Source organism: Lacerta agilis, chromosome 13 (genome assembly GCF_009819535.1).
Source record: "Lacerta agilis isolate rLacAgi1 chromosome 13, rLacAgi1.pri, whole genome shotgun sequence".
Classification (NCBI taxonomy): Eukaryota; Metazoa; Chordata; class Lepidosauria; order Squamata; family Lacertidae; genus Lacerta; species Lacerta agilis.
In genome coordinates, this window is record NC_046324.1 from 27266471 (window position 1) to 27288809 (window position 22339).

General features: G+C 50.4%; 1 protein-coding gene across 1 annotated transcript; it reads right to left on the minus strand.

The window, feature by feature from the left end:
- Positions 1–1534: 1534 nt before the first annotated feature.
- IL4R (interleukin 4 receptor) lies at positions 1535–11827 on the minus strand. Its single transcript, XM_033167060.1, has 7 exons — positions 11519–11827; positions 8760–8904; positions 7877–8043; positions 6606–6760; positions 5399–5549; positions 3920–4019; positions 1535–3550 (listed from the first exon to the last, which is right to left on the minus strand). The coding sequence occupies exons 1-7, from the start codon at positions 11604–11606 to the stop codon at positions 3187–3189; spliced, it is 1170 nt and encodes a 389-aa protein (XP_033022951.1). The 5' UTR covers positions 11607–11827; the 3' UTR covers positions 1535–3186.
- Between the last annotated feature and the right edge of the window lie 10512 nt (positions 11828–22339).

Sequence of the window (22339 nt, forward strand, 5' to 3'; positions counted from 1 at the left end):
AGAGGGGCTGGAACAAAGGGCAGAAATACAGCCTGTGAAACACCATAAATTCCCACCATCACCTACTCTATAGTAGCTCCAGTGTAGGGAAGGGAGAACAGGGAGAGGCCTGATGGCCAAGCACCCAACACCCTACAGCCGGTCTGGCAAGGGTGCAGCTGGAGTGGGAGCAGCAGAAGAGTGGAGTGTGGGCTGCTACGGAAGGCCCAGGATTGCTACCAGCTGCCTGCCCGCCCACCAGTTCAATAGTCACCTCCCAACTTCATGCAAAGCAGGCTCTTCCTGGAGTCAAGTTCTCTTCTCTGAATCAGCTGGGGGCTTTCCACATCTGCTGCGTGCTGTGCAGCACATTTTGCTCACCAGCCCAGTGAAGGGGAGGAGTGGCACTTTGGGAACTGAACACAATTCATGCCGAGCAGCAGGGCACCAAACTAATGCGCTGGGAAAGGGCCCTTTCTCATTTTAGGGTTTTAGCCAGCGACAAGAGTGGGGTGCTCCGGTGCCGGGTGCAGCAGGCTGGTGTGGATTTAAGGTCCTCTGTGGCCTGATGGGAGGACGGTGAGCTGGGGGCCAGCAGGCTCTGAGCTCCCTGGAGGACTGCTGCCCCCTTGTGTCCAAGAGTCACTGCAAGGCCATCTGGGAGCTCTTTGAGGAGCGTTTAAGGGGTCAGCTGAGGTAGGTGCAGTATGGCAGGGACCTCAAATCACTCAGACACCCAGCAATGGAGGAGCAAAAATTTTATATTGTACAGTTCAAGTCATGCCTCTTAACTGACAGGGAACTAAACTTTTGCTTCAATCTGCAGAGGATCCAATCCGCACGCAGCCTACTGTGCCTATCGAATCCTGGCTACACCCCGTGGCTCAGAGTAAGCCAGCAGCAAGAGCCTGAGAGCTGGCAGGAATCTGCACTCATACATTTAAAAGGTTATGCAGATTTATGCAAATGTGCTTCAACATTCAGGTTCTGTACTTGAATGTTTCTAACCACTTCCTTTCTTGTGAAGCTTCCATTTGCCTCGATAGCTTTTCATCTTCTCAGAAGCCATTCATTCTACAGGTACCTGTGAGAGGCGGGTGAACCATGATGCCAGAATGGTCCATCTGGGATGCCCACAGCCTTCTCTCGCCAGCTGGGAGCAGCAGCCTCATGGGGGGGGGTCCATGACAGGTCCTTCCCCATGCAAGCTGCGAGCTTCTCTTCCCCCTTTTGGAAATGCTGTCCTGCCTATGTCACAACTTGAGTGGAGTAGGAGGAAGAAGAAGAAGAAGAGTTTGGATTTGATATCCCGCTTTTCACTACCCGAAGGAGTCTCAAAGCGGCTAACATTCTCCTTTCCCTTCCTCCCCCACAACAAACACTCTGTGAGGTGAGTGGGGCTGAGAGACTTCAGAGAAGTGTGACTAGCCCAAGGTCACCCAGCAGCTGCATGTGGAGGAGCGGAGACGCGAACCCGGTTCCCCAGATTACGAGTCTGCCGCTCTTAACCACTACACCAAACTGGCTCAGTTTGAGTAAGTGCAATAAAGCTGGATCATATGGATAAAAAACTTTAATGCTAGAATGGTCCTGTAACAGTCACTTGGCGATACCTCCTGGCATCCCCATCACCAAAAGCAGTCCCAGAGCATCCCTTTATTCAGCCTGCTTCCCCCTCCTCTTATCTGATCTCTGGCAGAGGGCACAGGAAGTCTCGCCACCATGCAGATACCTTGTTGCTTGCTATGGATATATGAAGCAAGACCTCCTTATCTGTACAGAAGCAGCAACAAAAGAAAGGCAGGCAGACTGTTCTCTGCAAAACAAAGGCAGTGCCTGAGCAAAAGCTGGCCACTTGCTGGATTCAGAGCCTGTCAGCAGGCAGAGCCGAAACACTTGACAGGCAGGTGTGGAATCCATTGCAGGTGACTGTGCAGTAACTTGAGCCCAAGAACAGCTGGTGCTCCAGCCCCCAGCCCAACCTGTGTCAAGAAAGCATAAATTCCCCTGAAGGTCCCATTCATGTAAGAAGTGCCAAAAGCGGCCCCTTGAGTCCAGCAACTTGTCCTCAAGAGTTTCTTCACAGATGCAGGCCTACAAGCAAGAAGGCGCCTCTCCTTGCTGGTCTTTGGCTTAGTCCTCTGTTGGTAGTAAGGGCCCTTCCCTACCTGGGCTTAAAGGGGATGGTGAACACCTTTTGTCCCTCCTTTAATTCCCTCTCCCATGCAGCACCCTCCTCCGACTGCTGTCCCATAGCTCCTCCCTAAACCCCCAGATCCTCTATGCGGTTGGTGCTGCTTTCCTCTTTGCAGCACAGCGGATCTCTGGATTTAGGGAGGATTCCACCTGGAGAAGGTCACTGCCTGGTTGAGGCGGAATTAAGGAGGTACTGTATAAGGGGGTTCTGCTCACCAAGGCGCCTCAGGGGTATGAAAGTCCTTTGTCCCTGGCCACGTCTTCCCTAAAGCTTCCATCGGAAGCCACCTGTTGCATGTCAAGGTCTGCCCCGCAGGGTGCACTTGGCCAGGTTGGGTCTCTTACCTCCTGAGCCCCCAACCAGGGTGAAAGAGGACCCTGCTCACCTCAGTGGGCTGCTGCGGGCTGTTCTGGAGAATGCTGAGCAAGGGTTTGTAGGGGGACTGCCCGTCTAGGCCACTGCCAGAGCTGCCACTCTTGCCCTGGGGGGCTGTGCCTCCCTGGAGAGCTGAGCTGAAGGAGCGGTAACCAGCCAGGAGGGAGGCTGCTGGGCAGGGGCCAGACTTTCCTGGGGCATGCTGGGAGGGGCTGCCTGGCCTCACCTCTCGCTCTGCAGCTGCCATACAGGAGGAAAAGCAAAGCGAGTCTTGGCCTTCTGGGAAGACACCCTGGAAAGCAGGGTGCAGACTGCCAATCACAGGTGCAAGGCAAGGCCCTGAGTCTTGGCTGAGTGGCTGGATTTGGTCCCTGAAAGGAGAAAACTCCTCCTGCTCCTCCTCACAGACCTGGCTGAAGCCGGCCATGGGCTCCGCCACCAGGCTGCTGAAACACTTGTAGCCCGAGGGCTGGGGGGCAGCTGTGCTGCCACCCCTCCCTTGCAGACAGAGTTTGTCTGTGGTGACGGGTTGTGCCTCTGGGGAGAAGAGACTGTGGCTGAGGGGCTGTTCCAGGGCAGCACTGCCTGGCTGGGAGGAAGCCACTGTCTCTGTGCTGGTGTTGTGATAGATAGGTTCAGGAGAGGTTTCCAAAACACCGCTGTGCTTGTCCAGAGGTGCATCTTGAGAAAAGGAAAAGCACTCTGCATGTGCCCAGAGCCTGGTCCTTGAGAAGGGGGTGCTCATCCAGGATACCGGTGCCCCCACTGCTCAAGTCCCCACTGAGAAGGTCCCTGAAGAGCTTGGCCACGGCGTCTTCATGAGGGACCTGGCAGTCTTCTTCTTTCCGAGTTTCTGGCTTGCCAGATGCAATGCAGCTGTGAATATGCACAGGGTGCTCAAGGCCCAAGTTTCTGAATGGTGGTACCGCTGCTGTCACACCAGCGGCCACTTTGCTCTTGGCGGGGTTTGGGATCTGGTCCCACCATCCCTTCTTCACCCTGCAAAGCAAGAAAGCGCCACTTGTCAGTCCTTCCTGGCCCTCAGAAAGGGAGAGGCAGGGCTCTGCAAGGGCTGCCTCCCCTCCGAACATCAGGAGCCAATCTCCCCCCTCCTGAGGTGACTAGCAGCCAAATGCATATGAGAGAGCTGAGGAAGATTGTTTGGCTGGAAGGAGGATGAGGAGAAGACTCAGAAAGGACAGGGGCCGCTTTCCTCCTCCTCCTTTCCTGTCAGGGTTGCAGGGAAATGCCTCTGCCACCAAGGCCTGCAACCTTCAAGCAGAAGTGACCATGTACAATATTTATTTGTTTTGCTGAGGGCAAAGGGCAGCCCTGGAGAGAACTACTTGCAAAGCACCCAAAACCTACCTGGTGACGCAGAAGAAGCTGAAGGTAGCCAGGGCCATGATGAACACACACAGCAAGGGGATGAAAATCCAGAGGATGGAGCCAGGGCTTGGCTCAATGTCTGGAAGACAAGCATCATTTTGTTTATCTGGGAGGACAATTCACCCTGCTACCAGCAGGAGGCAGGCTGGCTGGCTATCTGGCAGACAGGCACCCCACCCACCTGGAAAGGGGGCACGAGATCAGGCACAATGCCCAGAAGCCTCAGTTGACAAAGGAGCCCAACTCACACATCTGGAAAGAATTTCAGGTGATTTGCAGTATTTCTCCTTAGGGTTTTTATTTGCCTATTGCCTTGTAGGGATGTGGTGAGGTTTATTTGTTGGTTTTGGCTTGTCTTTCTATATGTTAGGAGAATTGAAGCCTTCCAAGTCCGGTTTTTGCAAAGGAGTTTCCCAGATTGGGATGTGGGGATGGGCACCAACAGGCACATTTAATGCCTCATGTGTTTGGTTTCTCCTGCACATGCTAATCAAACCTTTAACCCCCTCCTGCACTTTCAAGCTGGTTTCCCTTCAGCCAGACTTACCTTAGGCTGAGGAAAGAGGTCCTTGGGTGACCCAGCACCACCAAGGTAAGGGGCAGACAGGATTTGCACTGCTTATTATTCATGTAGCACCATCACCGCACACAGAGCAAGAGAAGCAAGAAGGTACTAGGTCTCTGTCCCAGGTTGTCTATCGTCTCACCTTTGACCAAGGAAAAGACAACAGGCAAGGAGAAGAAAAGAAAAGAGAGGAGAGCAGAGGAGGTGGAGGAAGCACAAATACAGCTACAGGCAGTATACAGTGAAGTTATATGCAGAGAAAAACCAGCAGATCCTGAGCTTGATGCAGGAAGAGGGAGCATTGGTGGTAGCGGGGCCTGATGTGCTGTGGCACCACACTGAACCTGTTAACTTCACCCAGGGGTCTGCAGCACAGGGCAAGCAATCAATGTCGCTGTGGAATCTAGAAGTTCTTTCCAGTTATTTGTCTCTAGTCAGGCAAACTGCAACTGCCCCCTCCCTCTCCACCTGTGTTGTGCCACTGATTGCTTAGTGCATTTTCATGCAAAACATTGTGCCACCTTCTTCTACCAAAACAAGTCTTCCAAATGGTTAGTATCATGTGCCTTAGTCTTCAGAAAGAGGTACTGCCTACAGAAAAAAATTGAAATAAGTGAGAGGCCTGCAGTTTAATTCAATGTCCAGCTTGACTGGAAATGCAAGACCTCAGCAATGCGAGAGAAATGCTATCGCTTACTCAAAGGGGCTGGATGGTGCACAAATGTTCCTGCGGGTGGGGTGAGAGTATTTCACAAATCCAGAAGGTTTACAGAATCCAGAAAAGAGAGAGCCCACAATGTGCAGCCCAGAATACGCAGGGATGCCAACTGGGATGCCAACAGATTGTTAACAATAAACAGGTGCCTTGTGCAGCCCCCGCCTTAAGCACTTACCATTTTTCCATGTGTACTCAGCACTCCAATCACTCCAGATGCCCCCGTACGAAACAATACTCTGCCGCACTTTTGCAACATAGGTGGTTCTTGGCATGAGGTCTTCGTCGAAGATTTTATAATGAAAGCTGTGCGTAATGTGTTTGCGTAACTTTTTTTTCGGGGAGGGGAAACAGAAGCAAAGAGGTTTACATTATGTGGTCCTTCCCACACCACAGGAAAACACTGGGAGGGGGTCCTTCTGGTGAGCTGAATTCTTCTCTTTCCCTACTTTCTATGGAGTAAGATCATTTTGGGATGTGGTAGAAATTCTTTTGGAGTATAATGTGACAATGGACAAGGGAATTAATTTCAGAGAACTGTTTCAAGACAAGCTGCAGTGGAAGCTTTGTAGATGAAGTCAATGGGCTTGAGACCAAATGACAGAAGGCTCCAGGGCAGAAGGATCTCCTTCCCTCCCTTCCTGAGCCTGGCCATTTCCCACCTGAGGGGCGGAGGGACAGCCACAGCCAGGGGCCCAGGGCTGGGCTCATTCCTCCATCCAGGCAAGCAAGCAAGAGATGCAATTCAGCCCAGCCAAAGTACTAGGAGTGTGTGGAACAGGACTGAGGTGGGGGAGGCCTGGCCTGGCCAGAGCCCCAGGGGCCAAGTGAAAGAGGCCTGGAGGGCTGCATCTGCCTCCCTTCCCCTAGGTTCTGTGACCCAAAGCCTTGGGGCTGGCGGCCCTGATCTCAAGCCAGTCACAAAAGCCAGCCCACTGCTCTTGTGTGCCCCACTGGTGAGAAGCATATAATCATTTGCCAAATATATCTAAAGGCTTTTTGGCCTGCAGTTTGCTGGATCTACAGAGCTGCCCAAGGAAAGTGTTAAGGAAGGGCAGGAAGATGCCATGTCAACTGGCATGAGGCAGAGCGGGGTGGGGGGGGGTGGGGAAGGGGCATTCTGAGGCTTTCAGGGGTCCCAACACCTCAACCTCTGCTCAGGACATAGAAGGTTCCCCCCCCCCCACACACAGTGTACGTGATTGTTTTAGTATTTTTAATTTTAGACTTAATGGCATTTTAAAACATGGCTGATCTTACTGCCTTGGGTTCCCTTTGGGAGGAAGGGCTGGATATAAATGTAATTAATTAATTAACAACAATAAATTTGCAGCACTATTCCAGGTGATCGTACAGAGAGGAGCATGCTAGGAAGGTGTGCCTACCTTGTCCATCTGGTTTATAGGCCAATAGGCAACTTCATAGTCTGTTTCCGGATTTTCGTGAAGAACGTTCCCTTCTTTATAGTCATCTGCCCAGGTGAAGATGTACGAGTCATCCTTCCTGTTAACAGTCAGGTTGACAAGCGGTCGGGGCTTTACTGCATTTGGGAAGAAATCAACAAAGAGAAAGATGTGGGGAGGCAAAAGAGGTTGGGGAGAGCGCCTGCTCCCCACACAGAGGAGCCAATGTGGGCCTCTGGTTTGGAAGGAGGGGAAGGCCAAAGCAGCATGTCCTTCTCCCTGGAAGGACAGACACACACAGCCACCTCCTTCTCGCTGCTTCTTCACACCATACAGTCTCATGGCAATGTTGTGTCACACATTAACAGGATGTTTTCAGTGTTAGAAACTCAGATATATAAGCCAGGTGCCAAATGGCCCCTTAAACCAGGGTTACAGTCACAAAAACAGAATGTCTAGTTGGCATTTTGGGGCCAAGCAGCTTGGTCCCTAAAATTTGTTTTGATCGTGCAGATAAAATATCACAGATACAGTTCTAAAGGGTGTGCTGTCAGTGTGTAAAAACAGGAAAGATCCAAGGCTCCCCAGGCATGCACCTCCAGATGGCAGAGACGTCAGGCGCCATCCTGGCTCCTGGGCATGGTCACTTGGTCACAAGTGGCCAATAGCCAGGTGCAAAATGCACCTGGTGCACGGCAAATTTCGAATGTTCAATGTTTTGTTCTTATGTTACTGAGTAGGAAAGCAACCTGTGGCTACAGAGAAACAGACGGCCAGCAGGTGTGAGAAAATGGCAGGCTGTGTCCATTCCAGGTGACCCCCCAACATGCATACACAAGCAAGCCCCTCAATCCATTGGGGTTTTCCACAGAATTGCCTCATATTGTCCTGCTTTCTTGAATTCTGAGGCCTCTCCTAAGCTCTTCAACCAGTTCCCAGGAGTGGCTATTGCTCTTCTAGGCAGCCATTTTTTCTCTCTCTCCATCAACCTCTCTAACTTCTTCCAAACTGGAGTATCCCCCCTTCAGGCAACTGAAGAATAAACCTGCCACCATTGAAGGTGGTGACTTTGCCTAATGGACTAAGATGGATGCAGGAGGGGCTAAGGAAGGTCTCTGAGCAGTGACTGGTGCTAATTGTGAAGACAAACCCTCCGTGCCCACCCCTCTTGTATACTGCTCCTCTTGTCTTGTTCTTCAGAGCAGCCCCCAGGAATGTGCAAGGAGGGTCTGCCAGACCAAATGATCCCTTACCAATGTCATCGAGGTCCACATTCGTCCACTTCCAGATCTCCTTCTCGTTGGCCTCCAGTGAGAAATGATACTTGTTGTTATGCAGTACTTTAGACCGAATGGTGCAAGTACACTTGGGGGTCGCATCCTGGCCTCTCTTGTTCTTAGGAGAACACACCCATGATGGCCTGAAACGATGGTAAAACTTAAAAGGTGTTTTCAAAGTAGACAACGCTCAGATCATTTCTACCACAGCCTTGGTTTGTGAAAGCTCAGCCCGGGTGAGAGAGGGGCATTTCAATGCTTCCAGCTGCACCAGGCTGAGGCTTCCCCTGACCCCCTGGAAAGGCTGCAAGCGTGCCAAAAGGGGATAAATCTGTGCACCTCGAATGCTCTCCAACAACTAATGATCCAATGAAAAGTATAATGAGAAACCTTTTGGATCCTGCATTTCTTATTCTCGGTTTGGAAAACTCACAGTGACTGCAACTCAGTTCCGAGAGACATTTTGTAAAGAACCTTCATCCATTTTCTGGAAAAGGTTTGGCTTGGCTACTCCTCCCAGGGAGGTCTCAGAGAAGGCAAAGCCACCACAGATGCATTCTGCAGCCCTAATATCAGTAGCCACCAGGGCTGGCAGTCCAGTCCTCAGGATGGCGAGGCCTTTATATTTACCTGCCATATGTCAAGGGCCTCCATCTCTGTAAGAGAAGCACTGTGGCACAAGTAATGCTGGGCGAAGCCCAACAACGTTAATGTCACTTCTTTTAATTTCTCTTCACTTTTTGTATTATTATTACCTTACCCTGGTAAGCTTTCAGGAGGGTACCACCAGCCCCGAAAACACCCAACAGAGGAAAGAGGAGATCTGGGGGCAGTTCGCATGTTTCACAGCATGACCTACCCTGGGCCATAAACAGCATGAGTCGTTGCAACACGCAGGAGGAACTCCTTGGGGCAGTCGGTGGAAGCATCCACTTCCCAGTGACAAGCCACTTCGGATTCATAGTCTGTGAGGCAACTTGGCTGAATGTCCTTTGAAGACACGGCTAGGAAGAAACAGAAGAGCTTGCTTGAGTGCCAGACTGACGCCAACTGTTGTGCAGTTTTCAGAGGAAGGCGTTTTCCTGAACAAAACTTACTTATTAAGAGAAAGAGTCCAACACAGGCCTACCCAGAAGGGGCATCTGCAAAGCCCCACTCCAGCCCTCCAAGGTGCCATTGTGTGTTAGTCTGGAAAAGCCTTAGACAAAGACCTTCCAAGGACAAGCCTTAAATTCTCCATGCTGACTGCTGCTTCTTTTTCCTCCTCCAAGTGCTTTGGGTTGCTCACCTCACCGTTTATAATGCTCTTCTAAGAACATGAAAGTAGCCCTACAGCTGGATCAGGCCAAAGGGGCTCATCTAGTCCAGCATCCTGTTCTCTCAGTGAATAATCAGATGCCCCAGTGGGAAGCCTGCAAGTGGGATTTAAGCGCAAGAGACTCCCCACCTCCTGTGGTTTCCTGCAACTGAGATTTGGAAGTGTTTCAGTGTCTGTTCTGAATCTTCCAACATCACTAGGTATCCTTGATTTTTAGCATTATGAGAGATAAATTTTTATAAAATTTTATTGAAAAATTCCATCCTGTCACCTCTTTCTCGCCTCCTTATCTGCCGCTGCTTACCTGTCTAAAATTTCTAGCAAGGTTGTTCTACTTTTCCGCCATCCAAGCCACTCCTCACAGTGCAATCCTGGGCATGCCTACTCAGAAACAATTCCCACTGAGATCTGTAGCAACTTGAAGACTGAAACGTCTATTATATCAAAGCTTAGGGCCTTAGGCCAACAAGAAACTATTTCTTCTTCTTCCTGCAACAGACTAAGTGCCTCCCCCTGCTGGAACTTGTTGTGAAATGCTCAGGCAGGATTGCAGCTTGCGAGATGGCATCTTTGCCACGGTCTGCTTCCTTGCACCACTTCTCCTGCTCCTGGTGCTCCTACAGCAACATGGCCCCATTGACCTCTCTGCAACATGGCCCCATTGACCTCTCTGCTCCAGGCTGAGCCAGGACATCTCCAGCTCAGCTTGCACAACCCTCCGGATGTTTATTTTCCTATCAAAAACGCACAAGGCAGCTTCGCCTCCAGTTTCGGTTCCTCAAAAACAGCAGAGGGACCAAACTTCCCTTTTCATCTTCAGCAGAAAAGCCATCTCTACTGTGGATTTGACTCGTCCTGTCTAATTCGCCCAAGTGAGAAGACATCACTGCCTCTTGTGGAAGTGAGTCCCACAATGTTTTAAATGTGTGGGGAAGACCTTGTTTTTGTCTTCCAACATCTTTGGATGTCCCGGATGAGTTCGCCTGTTAAGGAGCGAGCGGAGGGGGAGGAAAACATCTGCCCAAAATACCGTAAAAATCAAACTGTTGCACTACTAAAGAGAAGTAGGATCTCCTGATGCAAACAGGGGTGAGACAGACGGAAAACCCACAAACTCAAGAAAAACAATAGGATCAAAGAATTGTAGGGTTGCTAGTGACCCCACCTGCCTGCAGTGCAGGAATCACAGCTAACAACTGGGCTCCGTGGCCTGGCTGGCAGACTGCTCCACCTCCACCTGCACCCCACTGGGAAAGCCTTCGCTCAGGGACAGAGCACCTGCTATGTATGCAGAAGGTCAAGGTTCAATCCCAAATGGCAGCATTTCCAGGGAGGGATGGAGAAACCTTGCCTGAAACCCCAGAAAGCAAGTGCTTATAGTCCGTGTAGATCATGGGTAGGCAAACTAAAGCCCGGGGGCTGGATCCGGCCCAATTGCCTTCTAAATCCAGCCCAAGGATGGTCCAGGAATCAGTGTGTTTTTACATGAGTGGAATGTGTCCTTTTATTTAAAATGCATCTCTGGGTTATTTGTGGGGCATAGGAATTCGTTCTTTCCCCCAAAAAAATATAGGCGGGCCCCCCACAAGGTCTGAGGGACAGTGGACTGGCCCCCTGCTGAAAAGGTTTGCTGACCGCTGGTGTAGATAATATGGGCCGACCCCAGAGCCATCGTCCCCCCTGCAGCTGGACACTTACTGATGATGGCAAGAGGACCCTAGCCTGTTTATGGAGACAGGAGGATAAATGGGGTGTGTGTGGTGGGTGCTTGGCTTATTGTAGAGATTCAAAAGCTGCAACGACCGTCCTAAGGGTATGGTAGTAAAACCCAAGGCAACTCCAGACACAGCAAAACTTCTTAAACACCTCCTCACCACCCCACAATACCAGGGATTAGACTCAAAAATGCTCCTGGCACAGGGACCAAATCCTAGGGGCCAAGGGGTCTCTTCCCCCCCCCCAGCTGATGGGCATTGCCTTTCAAATGGTGTGGGTGATCATGTGATCGATTATGGGGGCGGGTCTTAACTCCCCACCCCCCAAATATTGTTTTCAACTTGGCACCCCTGCTTCGTGGAAACCTGACCCAAGCAAGCAACCCGCCCAAGCCTTGAAAAGCTTCCAGGCGGCTGAACCTCGGCAGGAGGGTCCCCGCCACCCCTCCTGCCCTTCGGCTTCGGGGAGCCTCTGGGTGCGCAATAGCTACGGCCGGGGGGGAGCCTCGCTCTTTGCTCTGCTGGCCGCGCCCGGACTCTCCCTGTTGCTGCCGAGGGAAGCGGCTTTCCTCCGCGGAGACTTACTGTGCCAAAGCGAGCAGGCGAGGAAGACGGAGAGGAGGAGGCAGGGCTTCCTTCGGGGACCCCCGAAGCCCGTCCCGCCGTCGGCCATCCGGAGAGTCGGGAACAAAGTGCGCCGGGCCCTGCTGGAAAGAGGCAACAACGTCGAGCGGCCCGCGCCCGCTTCCCTCCTGCCAGTGCCAGCCCCGGCTTGGCCTGGCTGCTCCGGAGTCCAGGAGCCCCTGCCGCTGCTGCCTGCTTGGGCAACAGGCTGCTCCGCTTGGTGGGTGGGGAGGAAGAAAGGGCTTCCCTCCGCGCGTCCCGGGGCGGCTCTCTAAGCAAATTCGGCGAGCGCCCGCCTCGTCCCGCCTCCCCCGGGGTTCAGCGTTCGGTTCGTGCTCTAAGCGAAAGTGAAATCCAAAGGGGAGAGGTCCCGGGGAGGGGGGGGCGTAGACCCGGACGGCGACGGAGAGCCCTTCGCGACTCGCCTGCTCCAGCCCCCCTGGGCCACGCGCCCTCCGCTGCTACGGCTGCTGTCCGGGAAGCGCTGGGTTGCGCCCCGGCCCTCCTCCTGGGGCGCGGATTTGCATGCGGAGCCCGGCCCCTTCCCGCCTTTGCCGGGAGTTCCCAGCCAGCCAGGAAGCCCTCCCTGGCGGGGCGGGCTCGCACCAAACTCGGCTACAACAGAATGCGATCGTTGTCTCCTGAGCATGTGCAGAGTGCGCGCCCCGCGGGACGACCACGCCAGCCCCGTGGTGCGTGCGTGTCTGTTCGCGCGCAGCCAAGTCAGTCTGGGCTCTGGAGTCGTGGCGCTGCAACCCTTTTGGCCTGTTTCAGCTGCAGCTGGGCTCATCTACTCTACTCTTATTACATTTCCTCCAAGGGCAGGTGAAAGTTGACCAGGTAGATCATTTGAGGGGGGGAGCGGGGGTCTATGGGACCCAGGAGGGGTACTAAGAAGGAAGTAGAAAGGTAGGAAATTGTTTATCTGGTGCTTGCATCAACTCCTCTTCCCACTGAACAGTACTGTCACTGGGATGCACTTACTCATTGACAAGTTAGCCCGTGTGTTGGAGTGGATCTTCCTTATTTAGACCTTTTCGGTATTGCCTAATTACAAGAACAAACTTAGTTGGTGTCTAAGGTGCTACTGGAAGGATTTTTTTTTTTTGACCTTATACTAAGTCAGACCATTGTCTACACTGATTGGCAACCACTCCCCAGGCTTTCAGGTAGGGTGTGTCTCTCAGCCCTAGCTAGAGATGCTGGGGACAAAAATGGAATGGCAGAGAAAATTATTTGAGTACACTGAGATGGCAAGTCTAATGGGGAAAGTTAGGAATTGTGGCGACCAAACATTTTACACTGAATGGGACAAATACAGACAATGCTTAAAATATCATTGTAAACATCTGAAATCTGACATGACTCCTGCAAGGTGACATAACATATGGACATTTTGGATAAATATAAATTAGATGTTATTCAATAAGCAGTTAATATAGAAATGTAGAGGACCCACATTCAGGTGGAGGGAAGTCTTGTTACGTTACTGTGTCTTTGATGGAGAGTGATAATTGCGATGTATACTGAAATATCAATAAAGATTAAATGCAAAATTTAAAAAAAAGGTTGGGGACTGAACCTGGAACCTTCTGCATACATACAAAGCAGACACCACTGAGATGCAATCAATGACCCTTCCCTGACTATATATGAAAATAACTATGTGAACATATCTCTAAAGCAGTATGCCGAAAGCGACAGTTATTACAGAACCACACAATAAAACCATCAGGACTAGTTTCTGATAAATAAATGCTGCTATCTATTCCTTCACCTTCGGATACATCTCCCCACTCAACCCCTCCCACCAGCCTGGGCTCAAACAAACAAGATCACTCCAAAAATCTCAGAAGAAAGGGGGCTTCCTGGAACCTGCTGACACCACCCTAGTCTTGCTTTTATGAATAGACCCCATACAGACTGCACTGTGTCCTGTTCAGCATTCATCTTAGTTGCACTGCACACACCCAGGTCCAGGAGGCAGCAGGTTTCGTTTGGTGAGTTTCCGGGGGGGCGGGGGTCCCAAAGGTTGGTGCATAAAACTGAGTGGAGGGGTGTCCTTTCCCTGGCCTTTGCATCCCTCTCATCCAAGGAGAGACTCCTGCTGAGTCACAAAACTCAACTGGAGTGACCTCTGGCCACTCGCCATTTCTCAATCTAGCCTACTTCACAGGGTTGCTGGGAAAGTAAAAGAGGATTCTCGCATGCACAGCACCTCCAGCTCCTCAGAATGGCCTTGCTCCCCTTCACCCCACACCCCTCATTCTGGCCTGAGCTGCAGTTCATTTCAGTGTTATTGTAGGTCAGCATGTATCTGTGAGCAACAGTGGTTTGGTATTTGTCCATCTGCAGCCGTGTTCTTTCTTGAGGGACTATGTGGCACAGAAACACACATGCACAACAAAGCCTGTGTTAGTGTACTCTTTAGTATAGTTCAGTGAAGTGATCAGTCCAGGTATGAGGCGGGAGCCTTGCAAAGATTGTGCTGCCTGCCAAGTCAGTTCCTGGAAGGGGTAGAGGCGTAGGGGGCCCAATGAGTTATTCCTTCCAAATCAACTTTAAGGATGCCAAGCACAACTCCCTTGGAACTCTGTGTGTGAAATTTGGCAGGCTTCATCCTCTGAAAAGGGGATGCTAAGCTCGTAGATTCTACCCATTTCTGCCCGAAAGAAGAAAAGGGTTAATAATTTGGCACTCCCCTTGCTCTCATTAGATTAAAATTTAAACAGTAACTTATGCAGACATTTAGTATTTTTTCTGTTACCAGCAGCCCAATTTACAATAGCCTGATATTGGAAACAATCTATAGAACTCCCCACTGAGATCTGGTTGAATATTGGAAGGCCTTACTCGCCACAAAATTAAAGGCACACTTGGTGATGTTGGCTTCTTTTCTTTTCCTTTATAAATGAGACGGAAGTTACTTTTATTCCACTTTCAACACAGGAATCTCTGGAATTTAATAAGAATGGAACACTGGACAAGTTAATGTAGTTGTGTGTTCTTGTCTTTATTTAAATGAGAAACAATAAAAATCATTGGGGAGACTTCATAAAGCAGTATTGTCTACAGCAGAGAATTACGCTGAATTAAGTGATGTTCCTGTGGGTTGGGTCAGAATATTTCACAAATCCAGAAGGTCTCCAAAATCCAGAAAAAAGAGCCCACAATGTGGAGCCCAGAACACACAGGGATGCCAACAGATTGCTAATATTAAACAGGTGCCCTACCCGCCCCGCCCAGGTGTTCTCCAACTTATAGGGATGCTCCAATCACTCCAGATATTCCCGAGGTAAAAATTTTTCTGACGCACTTTAGCAACATAGGTGCGTGCTGGCATGTATGTCTGTATTTTAAGTTGCATGTCCGGCGTCATGCGTTGGCGTGCCTTTGAAGGAAAAACAAACAAACCCAGAAGCAAACAGGTTTACATTATGTGGTCCTTCCCACACCACAGGAAAACACTGGGAGGGGGTTCTTCTGGTGAGCTGAATTCTTCTCTTTCCCAACTTTCTATGGAAGGAGATCATTTTGGGATATGGTAGAAAATTGTTTTTCGTCCAGCGGGAGGAGCAGTAATTCCTCCAGTGGGGAGGGGGAGATGGAGACAGGAAGTGGGAGCCGGGGCTATGACAGGGGAAGAGAGCCTTCGCACCAAGCAGAAACGGGAGGTGAAGCACCCCTTCCGTCTCCCCTTTTGCACAGGGGGGAAAGACGTAGAGTGGGGAGGCGGGGGTTCCGCATTCCGTGCCTCTTATGCTGGGCAAGGAACCGGAAGGGGTCATTCCCGGACTCTGCCGAAGGATGAGCTGGACGTACTTTCTGCAACTGCACTGTAAATATTTGCACCATTAAAGAAGTTAGTTTTAGAAGCTCTGCATCAGTCTGGTTACTCATGAGCAGCCGCTAAGGAACCTCACAGGACTCTTTTGTAGCAATGGACAAGGAAATAAATTTCAGAGTACTGTTTCAAAACAAGCTGCAATGGAAGCTCTGTAGATGAAATCAAAGGGCTCGAGACCAAACGGCGGAAGGCTCCAGGTCCTTCCCTCCCTCCTGAGCCTGGCCATTTCCCACCTGGTGGGTGGGGGGGTGGGCAGCCACAGGGCTGGGCTCATATTCCTCCATCCAGGCAAGCAAGCAAGCAAGGGATGCAATTCAGCCCAGCCAAAGCACTAGGTGTGTGTGGAACAGTAATGGGCGGTGAAAGAGACCTGGAGGGCGGCATCTGCCATCCCTCCCCTAGGTTCTGTGATCCAAAGGAAAGCAATGGCTTAAGGCTGGTGGCCCTCATCTCAAGCCAGTCTACTCTGAGAAGTCTTGTGTGCCCCATTTGTGAGGGGCATAAAATCATCTGCCAAATATATTGTTATAGATTTAGGGTAAACCCTAGAAATTAATAAATGCTACTCCTGTAGTGATGGCTGAAAACCACATATACTCCCCTTTTCTCAAATGCAGCTCTGCACACTGGTCTGCGTAGGCAGCTAGGGCAATCTGCCTGTCTATTTTGCCACAAAGAGCAGCTAAACATATGTATTTTTGTGTGCATGTGGGGGGGGGGCAATGACTTTCACTAGAACAAATGGATTCTGTGAATGGTCCTTGATAGACATCAGAGAGAATAACGAGGGCACTTTCATTCTCATGCTGGAGGAATCCTCAGCAGAGCTGCCCAAAGAAAGTGTCACGGAAGGGCAGAGAAGATGGCATGCCAACCAGCATGAGGCAGAGCAGGGGGGTGAGGAGAGGGGAATTCTGAGACATCAACCTCTGCTCAGGACATAGAAGGACTCTCCCCCACCCCACCCCACCCCACCCCGTGTATGTGGTTGTTTTAGTATTTTTAATTTTAGTTTTAATGGCATTGTTTTAACATGGATGCACTTACTACCCTGAGTTCCCTTTGGGAGGAAGGGTGGGATATAAATGTAATTAATTGATTAACAATAATAAATTGCAGCACTATTCCAGGTACAGAGAGGAGCATGCTGGGAAGGTGTGCCTACCTTCACGCCTTCTTGCCCATAGGCAACTTCATAGTCTGTTTCCGGATTTTTATGGAGAATGTGCTTCTCATTGTAGTCATCTTCCCAGGTGAGGATGTATCCGCGTTTTGCCATCTTAAGGGTCAGGTTGACAGGCGGTCGGGGTTTCACTGCATTCAGGAAGAAGACAACAAAGAGAAAGATGTGGGGAGGCAAAAGGGGCTGGTGCTCCTCTCTCGGGGAAGACAACATGGGCCTCTGCTTGAGAAGGAAGGGCAGGTCAAAGCAGCAGACCTTTCACCCTGGAGGACAGACCTCAACCTCTCCCAAGTTCTCTCTAGAACTGGAGTATCCCCCTCCAGGCACCTGAAGAAGGGGGCTCTCCATTGCACACAATAAACCTGCCACCATTTAAGGTGGTGACTTTGCATAATGTGCTAAGACGGATGTAGGAGCGGCTAAGGAAGGTCTCTGAGCATTGATTGGTGCTAATCATGAAGACAAACCCTCCATGCCCACCACGCTTGTATTCTGCTACACTTGTCTTGTTCTTCAGATCAGCCTCCAAGGATGCGTAAGAAGGATCTTGCAGACCAAAGGATCCCTTACCAATTTTCTTAAGGTCCACATCCGTCATCTTCCAGATCTCTTTCCCATTGGCCTTCACGAAGAAATTATATTTGAAGTCTTCCAGGACTTTACTCTGAATGGTGCAAGTACACTTGGAGGTCGCATTCAGGCCTCTCTTGTTCTCAGGAGAACACTCCCATGATTTCCTGGACAATGGCAAGACTTAAAAGATGTTTTCAAAGATTACAACACTCAGATCATTTCTGCCACAGCCTTGATTTGGGAAAGGTCAGCCCAAGTGAGAGAGGGGCTTTGCAATGCTTCCAGCTGCACCAGGCTATGGATTCCCCAGACCCCCAGGAAAAGTTGCAAGCGTGCAAGACAAGATAAATCTGTGCACCTTGGAAATTCTCCAACCACAAGTGGTCCAGTGAAAAGTATAATGAGAAACCCTTTGGATCCTGCGTTTCTTATTCTGAGTTTGGAAAACTCATAGTGATAAGCTGTGAGAAGGGTACTACCAGCCCCAAAAACACCCAACAGAGGAAAGAGGAGATCTGGTGGCAGTTCTCACGTTTCACAGCATGACCTACGTTTGGCCACTGTATCGATTAGTCGTTGCAACATGCATGAGGAACTCCTTGGGGCAGTCGGTAGAGGCGTCCACTTCCCAGGAACAAACCACTTCGGAGTCAAAGTCTGTGAAGCAACTTGGCTGGATGTCCTTTGAAGATACAGCTAGAAAGAAACAAAAGAGTTTGCTTGAGTGCCAGACTGACACCAACTGTTGTGCGTCATCTCCAGATTTTCAGAGGAAAGCAGTGTAGGAATGTTTTACTCAACGAAACTTCCATATTCAGAGGAGGCCTACCTACAAAGGGCCTCTGCAAAGCCACACTTTGGCCCTCTAAGACTCTACTGCAGAAAGGGATAGAATCTCTGCTCTACTCCTGTTTTGTCAGGGCAGAGCCATAATTACAGGGGGGCTAGCCAGGTTTTTTGCCCTTTGTGAAGCCTCCAAATGGGTGCCATTGAGGCTCTTAATGTGTGTGTGTGTGTGTGTGTGTGGCCCAGGGGGACCTTTTGTATATATATATTTTGTTTTAAAAAATATTCCTGTGGTAGCGAATTCTGGAAAGCTAATTCTGCCTCTGCCTTGGAAAAAAAGACCTTCCAAGAATAAGCCTTAACTTTCTATGCTGGCTGCTGCTTATCTTTCCTCCTCCAGGTGCATTGGGTTGCTCACCTCAACGTTTATAATGCTCTCCTAAGAACATGAAACTAGTCCTGCCACTTGATCAGGCCAAAGGGGCTCATCTAGTCCAGCATCCTGTTCTCTCAAATGCCTCAGTGGGAAGCTTCAAGCAGTATTCAGACACAAGAGACTCTCCACCTCCTGTGGTTTCCTGCAAATTTGATTTGGAAGAGTTTCCATGTTTGATTAGAGGCAGAGTATGGGTGGTAGCCACTGACAGTCCTGCCCTCCGTGAAATTGGATTAAAGCCATCAAATTTGTTGGCCATCATTGCCTCCTGTGGGAGCAAGTTCCACATTTTAACTCTATGCTGGATCCGAATCTTCCAACATTAAGCATCACTAGATATCCTTGACTTTGACCATTATGAGAGAGAGAAGGAAACTTTTCTCTATCTAGTTTCACCCCCCCCCCCGCTAAAACTCTGTTGTGAAATGCGCAGGCAGGACACACCGTATCTGAGCTAGCGGTTCCCCTCGTGTTCATTTCCTTGACTGCTTCCTTGAGCCGTTTCCTATGCAACACAGCTTTGCTGCAGATTGTGCCACGACATCTCCAGCTCAGCTTACTCAGCCCTCTGGAAATGAAGCAGACACAGGACAAGCACTCTCCCCCTCCCCCCCAGGAGGGAAGGGGGATCTCAATCTCTCTCTCCTGAAATCTCAGGGCGGACCAAGTGGACTCTTTCAAGATGGATCTGAACAAAGCTCTGGTAACAAGGAACCGTTTTAGGGTGCTTTCCATTTGGAGTTGTCGCACGTTGAAATGTTAGGAGCTCGCTGCCCTGTGAATTTTATTGAAGCAGGGGAAAGAAGCACAGCACGGAATAAATAAAACCCTTTCCCCTCCATGCTCACCTAAGTGTGGATCTCCAAATTCTCCCCCTCAATTCCCCGAGCCCTCCCCCCTTGCTCTTGCTCCCTACCATAGGAGCCAACTCTAAGGGGCAGAGGGGGGCTTTGGTCTCCCTAATAAAATATTTGAGAGGGCTGCCCTCCCCCAAGTTGATGGGTATTGCCATTCAAATGGTGTGGGTGCACCGGATCATGTGATCAATTATGTGGGGTGGCCAGGCTTCCCTCCCCCGCCATATTTTATTCAAGTTGGCAACCCTGCTCCCTACCATGAGGGTGGCCAGGCTTTATGTTGGGTAGGGGGCAGAACCTTGGTTACTTTTTATTGATTTACTTGATTTAGGGGGGCAGCTGCCCCCCTTTTGCTATACCCATGCTACCCACTGGACTTTCTCCAATTGGGCAATCCACTCAGCCCGGGAAACAGGCGGCGTATATGCCACCCTTTTCCCCACACTTTCAGAAATCTCTCTCTCTTCCTCCATCCCCTGAAATCTCAGGGCAGACCAAGTCGACTCCCTCAACATGGAAGCAGCCATGAGGAAGGACCATTCTGGTTCCTATCCCCATAGTGGCTAACTAGATGCCCCAAAAGGTAGAAGCTCACAAACAGGCCGTTTCCAGTAAGTGGCATTACTCAGAGGCATTTACTGCCTCTGACACTGGAGGGAAAACCATCATTGTGGCTAGTAGCCACTGACAGCCCACTCCTCCTCCTCTTTCTGCATGAATTTGTCTCATCCTGTCTAAGTTGTCCAGGTTAGATGCCATCACTTGTGGAAGTGAGTCCCATAATGTTTTAAATGTGTGGGGAAGACCTTGCTTTTGTCTCCCAACATCTAGCTTCCCTGGACGCCCCCAATGAGTTCGCCTGTTAAGGAGGGAAGGGAAAGAACAACATCTGTCCAATATACCAGAAAAATTATACTGTTGCACTACTAAACAGAAGTAGGAAGGATCTCCTGATGCAAATGGGGGAGAAAGATGGAGCACCCATGAACTCAAGAAAATTCATAGAATTACAGCTCTGTAGGGTTGCTGCTAGTGACGCCACCTAGCCCCTTTGTCTGCAGTGCAGGAATCACAGCTAAATGCTGCTAGTCTGTGTAGATAATATGGATAATGCAACTTAAGACCCCAAGTCATTGCCCCCCCACCCCCAATGACTATGGCTAGACGTATGCTGATGGTGGTGAGAGGAATGCAGCCAGCTTATGGAGAGGGGAAGAAATGGGGCCGGATGGTGGTCTCAACTCACTCCCACACAATCCGCAACAATACCAGAAAAGCAGGCCTCCTGGTAACCTGACCCAAGCAGCCTCAGCCCATTTCAACCTGTCCAAGCCTTGGAAATCTTCCAGGCAGCTGAAACCTGGCAGGAATATCCCCGCCACTGCTCCAGGTCTCGCTCTCTGCCTGGCTGGCCGCCCGGCTGCCCTCCTGCAGAGAGAAGCAGCTTTCCTTCACGGAGACTTACTGTGCCAAAACGAGCAGACGAGGAAGACGGAGAGGAGGAGGCAAGGCCTGCTTTGGGGCGCCCCCCTGAAGCCCATCCTGCCATTGGCCATCTAGAGAGCTGGTGATGGAATGTGCCTGGCCCTGCTGGGAAGAGACAACAACGTTAATGTCTTTTGAAAGCCTGTTGGCCGCCTCCAGATGCGTGTATGTGGAGGTAGACTGCCACAGGCAATGGGGGCTCTGCAGGCTCGGCTGAACCCTAGAGCAATCTTCACTATGGAACGCCACCCACGTACCTGTGCGAAGGGATTAGGGAGCCCCCCTCTTATTCAAGGCCCAACTGAGAGCAGGGCCCATCCCCTTTGCAACAGTCACAGCCAGCATCCAACAAGCAGAAGCCACGAGACATTGGCCAGTCGCCCAGCTGTGGCCAACCACTTGTCCTGCCCTTCAGGCCTTTGGCTTCTATGAGTAGCTGGGAGGAGACTGGGCCAATGGGGCTCAGATGCTAGGGGCCCAAAACACTCACCACTACTGACCCCCTTTCCATGTGGCTTTCCGGTTCTCTTTGCTTTGCTGTGCCTGCCGCAAATGCTGCCTGGCTGCTTCTACAGAGAGGCTCAGCCCAGGGATTTTGCTGCCTGGGGCACAGCAGCAGCAACTCAATGTATAGCACCTCTGAATGTGGACAGAGCTGGTTTTAAACTTAGGAACCTTTTATTTCAGATCAGTAGGCAGAGCAACTCCCAACAGAATATAACAGCCATGGAGCGGGCTTCTAGAGCTTTTTGAGAGATGGAGGAGTAAGGGATGGTGTTTTTCTGATCAAATCCCCCTCATGTACAAGTCACCCTCTTTCTCTCCCAGCCACCTCAGGTGAGAAATCCGATGGGCCTCTGCTAAGTTGCTACTACATTTAGAGGACCCCCCCCCTTTGTTTGACTGCATTTTCCTTAAACAACAATTCAATGCTTCAGGAGCCTGGATAGCAAAAGTTTCACCACATTGCTTGCAGTGCTCTCTCTCACACACATTCACTCACCAATACGAATGGATGGAACCTCCATTTTCTCAGCCACGATGTCACCTAATAATAATAATAATAATAAAATTATTTTATGGTTGCCCCAGCCACTCTGAGTGGCTTCTAACAATTATAAAAGCATAATAAAATATCCAACATTTAAAATTTCCCTATATGGGTCTGCCTTCTAAAATTCCCATAGTTCTTTATTTCCTTGACACCTGATGGTGTTCCACAGGGTGGGCGCCACTACCGAGAAGGCCCTCTGCCTGGATTCTTGTAACCCAGAAGCATAGCCCCACAACCATGGGTGCCATGCAACATGCATAGCCCTGGTGCCACTATTTGTGGGTGCCTGGCCCCTTCATGGGGAATTTTGCGGGTGCTCAGGCTCCCAGAGCCCTGGGGAGTCAGCACCTATGTTGTATTTTCACTTCTCACAATGAGGGAACCGCCAGAAAGCCCTCAGAGCTGAATGATGGGGGTGGAGATGCTCCTTCAGGTAAACTGGGCTGAGGCCGTTTAGGGCTTTAAAGGTCAAAGCACCAACACTTTGAATTGTGCTCGGAAACGTACCAGGCACAATATGTGTATTATGGCTGGGCAGTATTTGCATCAGCTGGGTGGTTT

Excerpts from the sequence above, each read along its gene's own strand:
- IL4R (XM_033167060.1), bottom strand. The coding sequence starts at position 11,606 with ATGGCCGACGGCGGGACGGGCTTCGGGGGTCCCCGAAGGAAGCCCTGC. Across the intron at positions 8,044-8,759 it reads CATGCTGTTTATGGCCCAGG|GCCATCATGGGTGTGTTCTC; the intron begins GTAGGTCATGCT and ends CCATCGTTTCAG. Across the intron at positions 5,550-6,605 it reads CTATAAACCAGATGGACAAG|TTACGCAAACACATTACGCA; the intron begins GTAGGCACACCT and ends CCGAAAAAAAAG.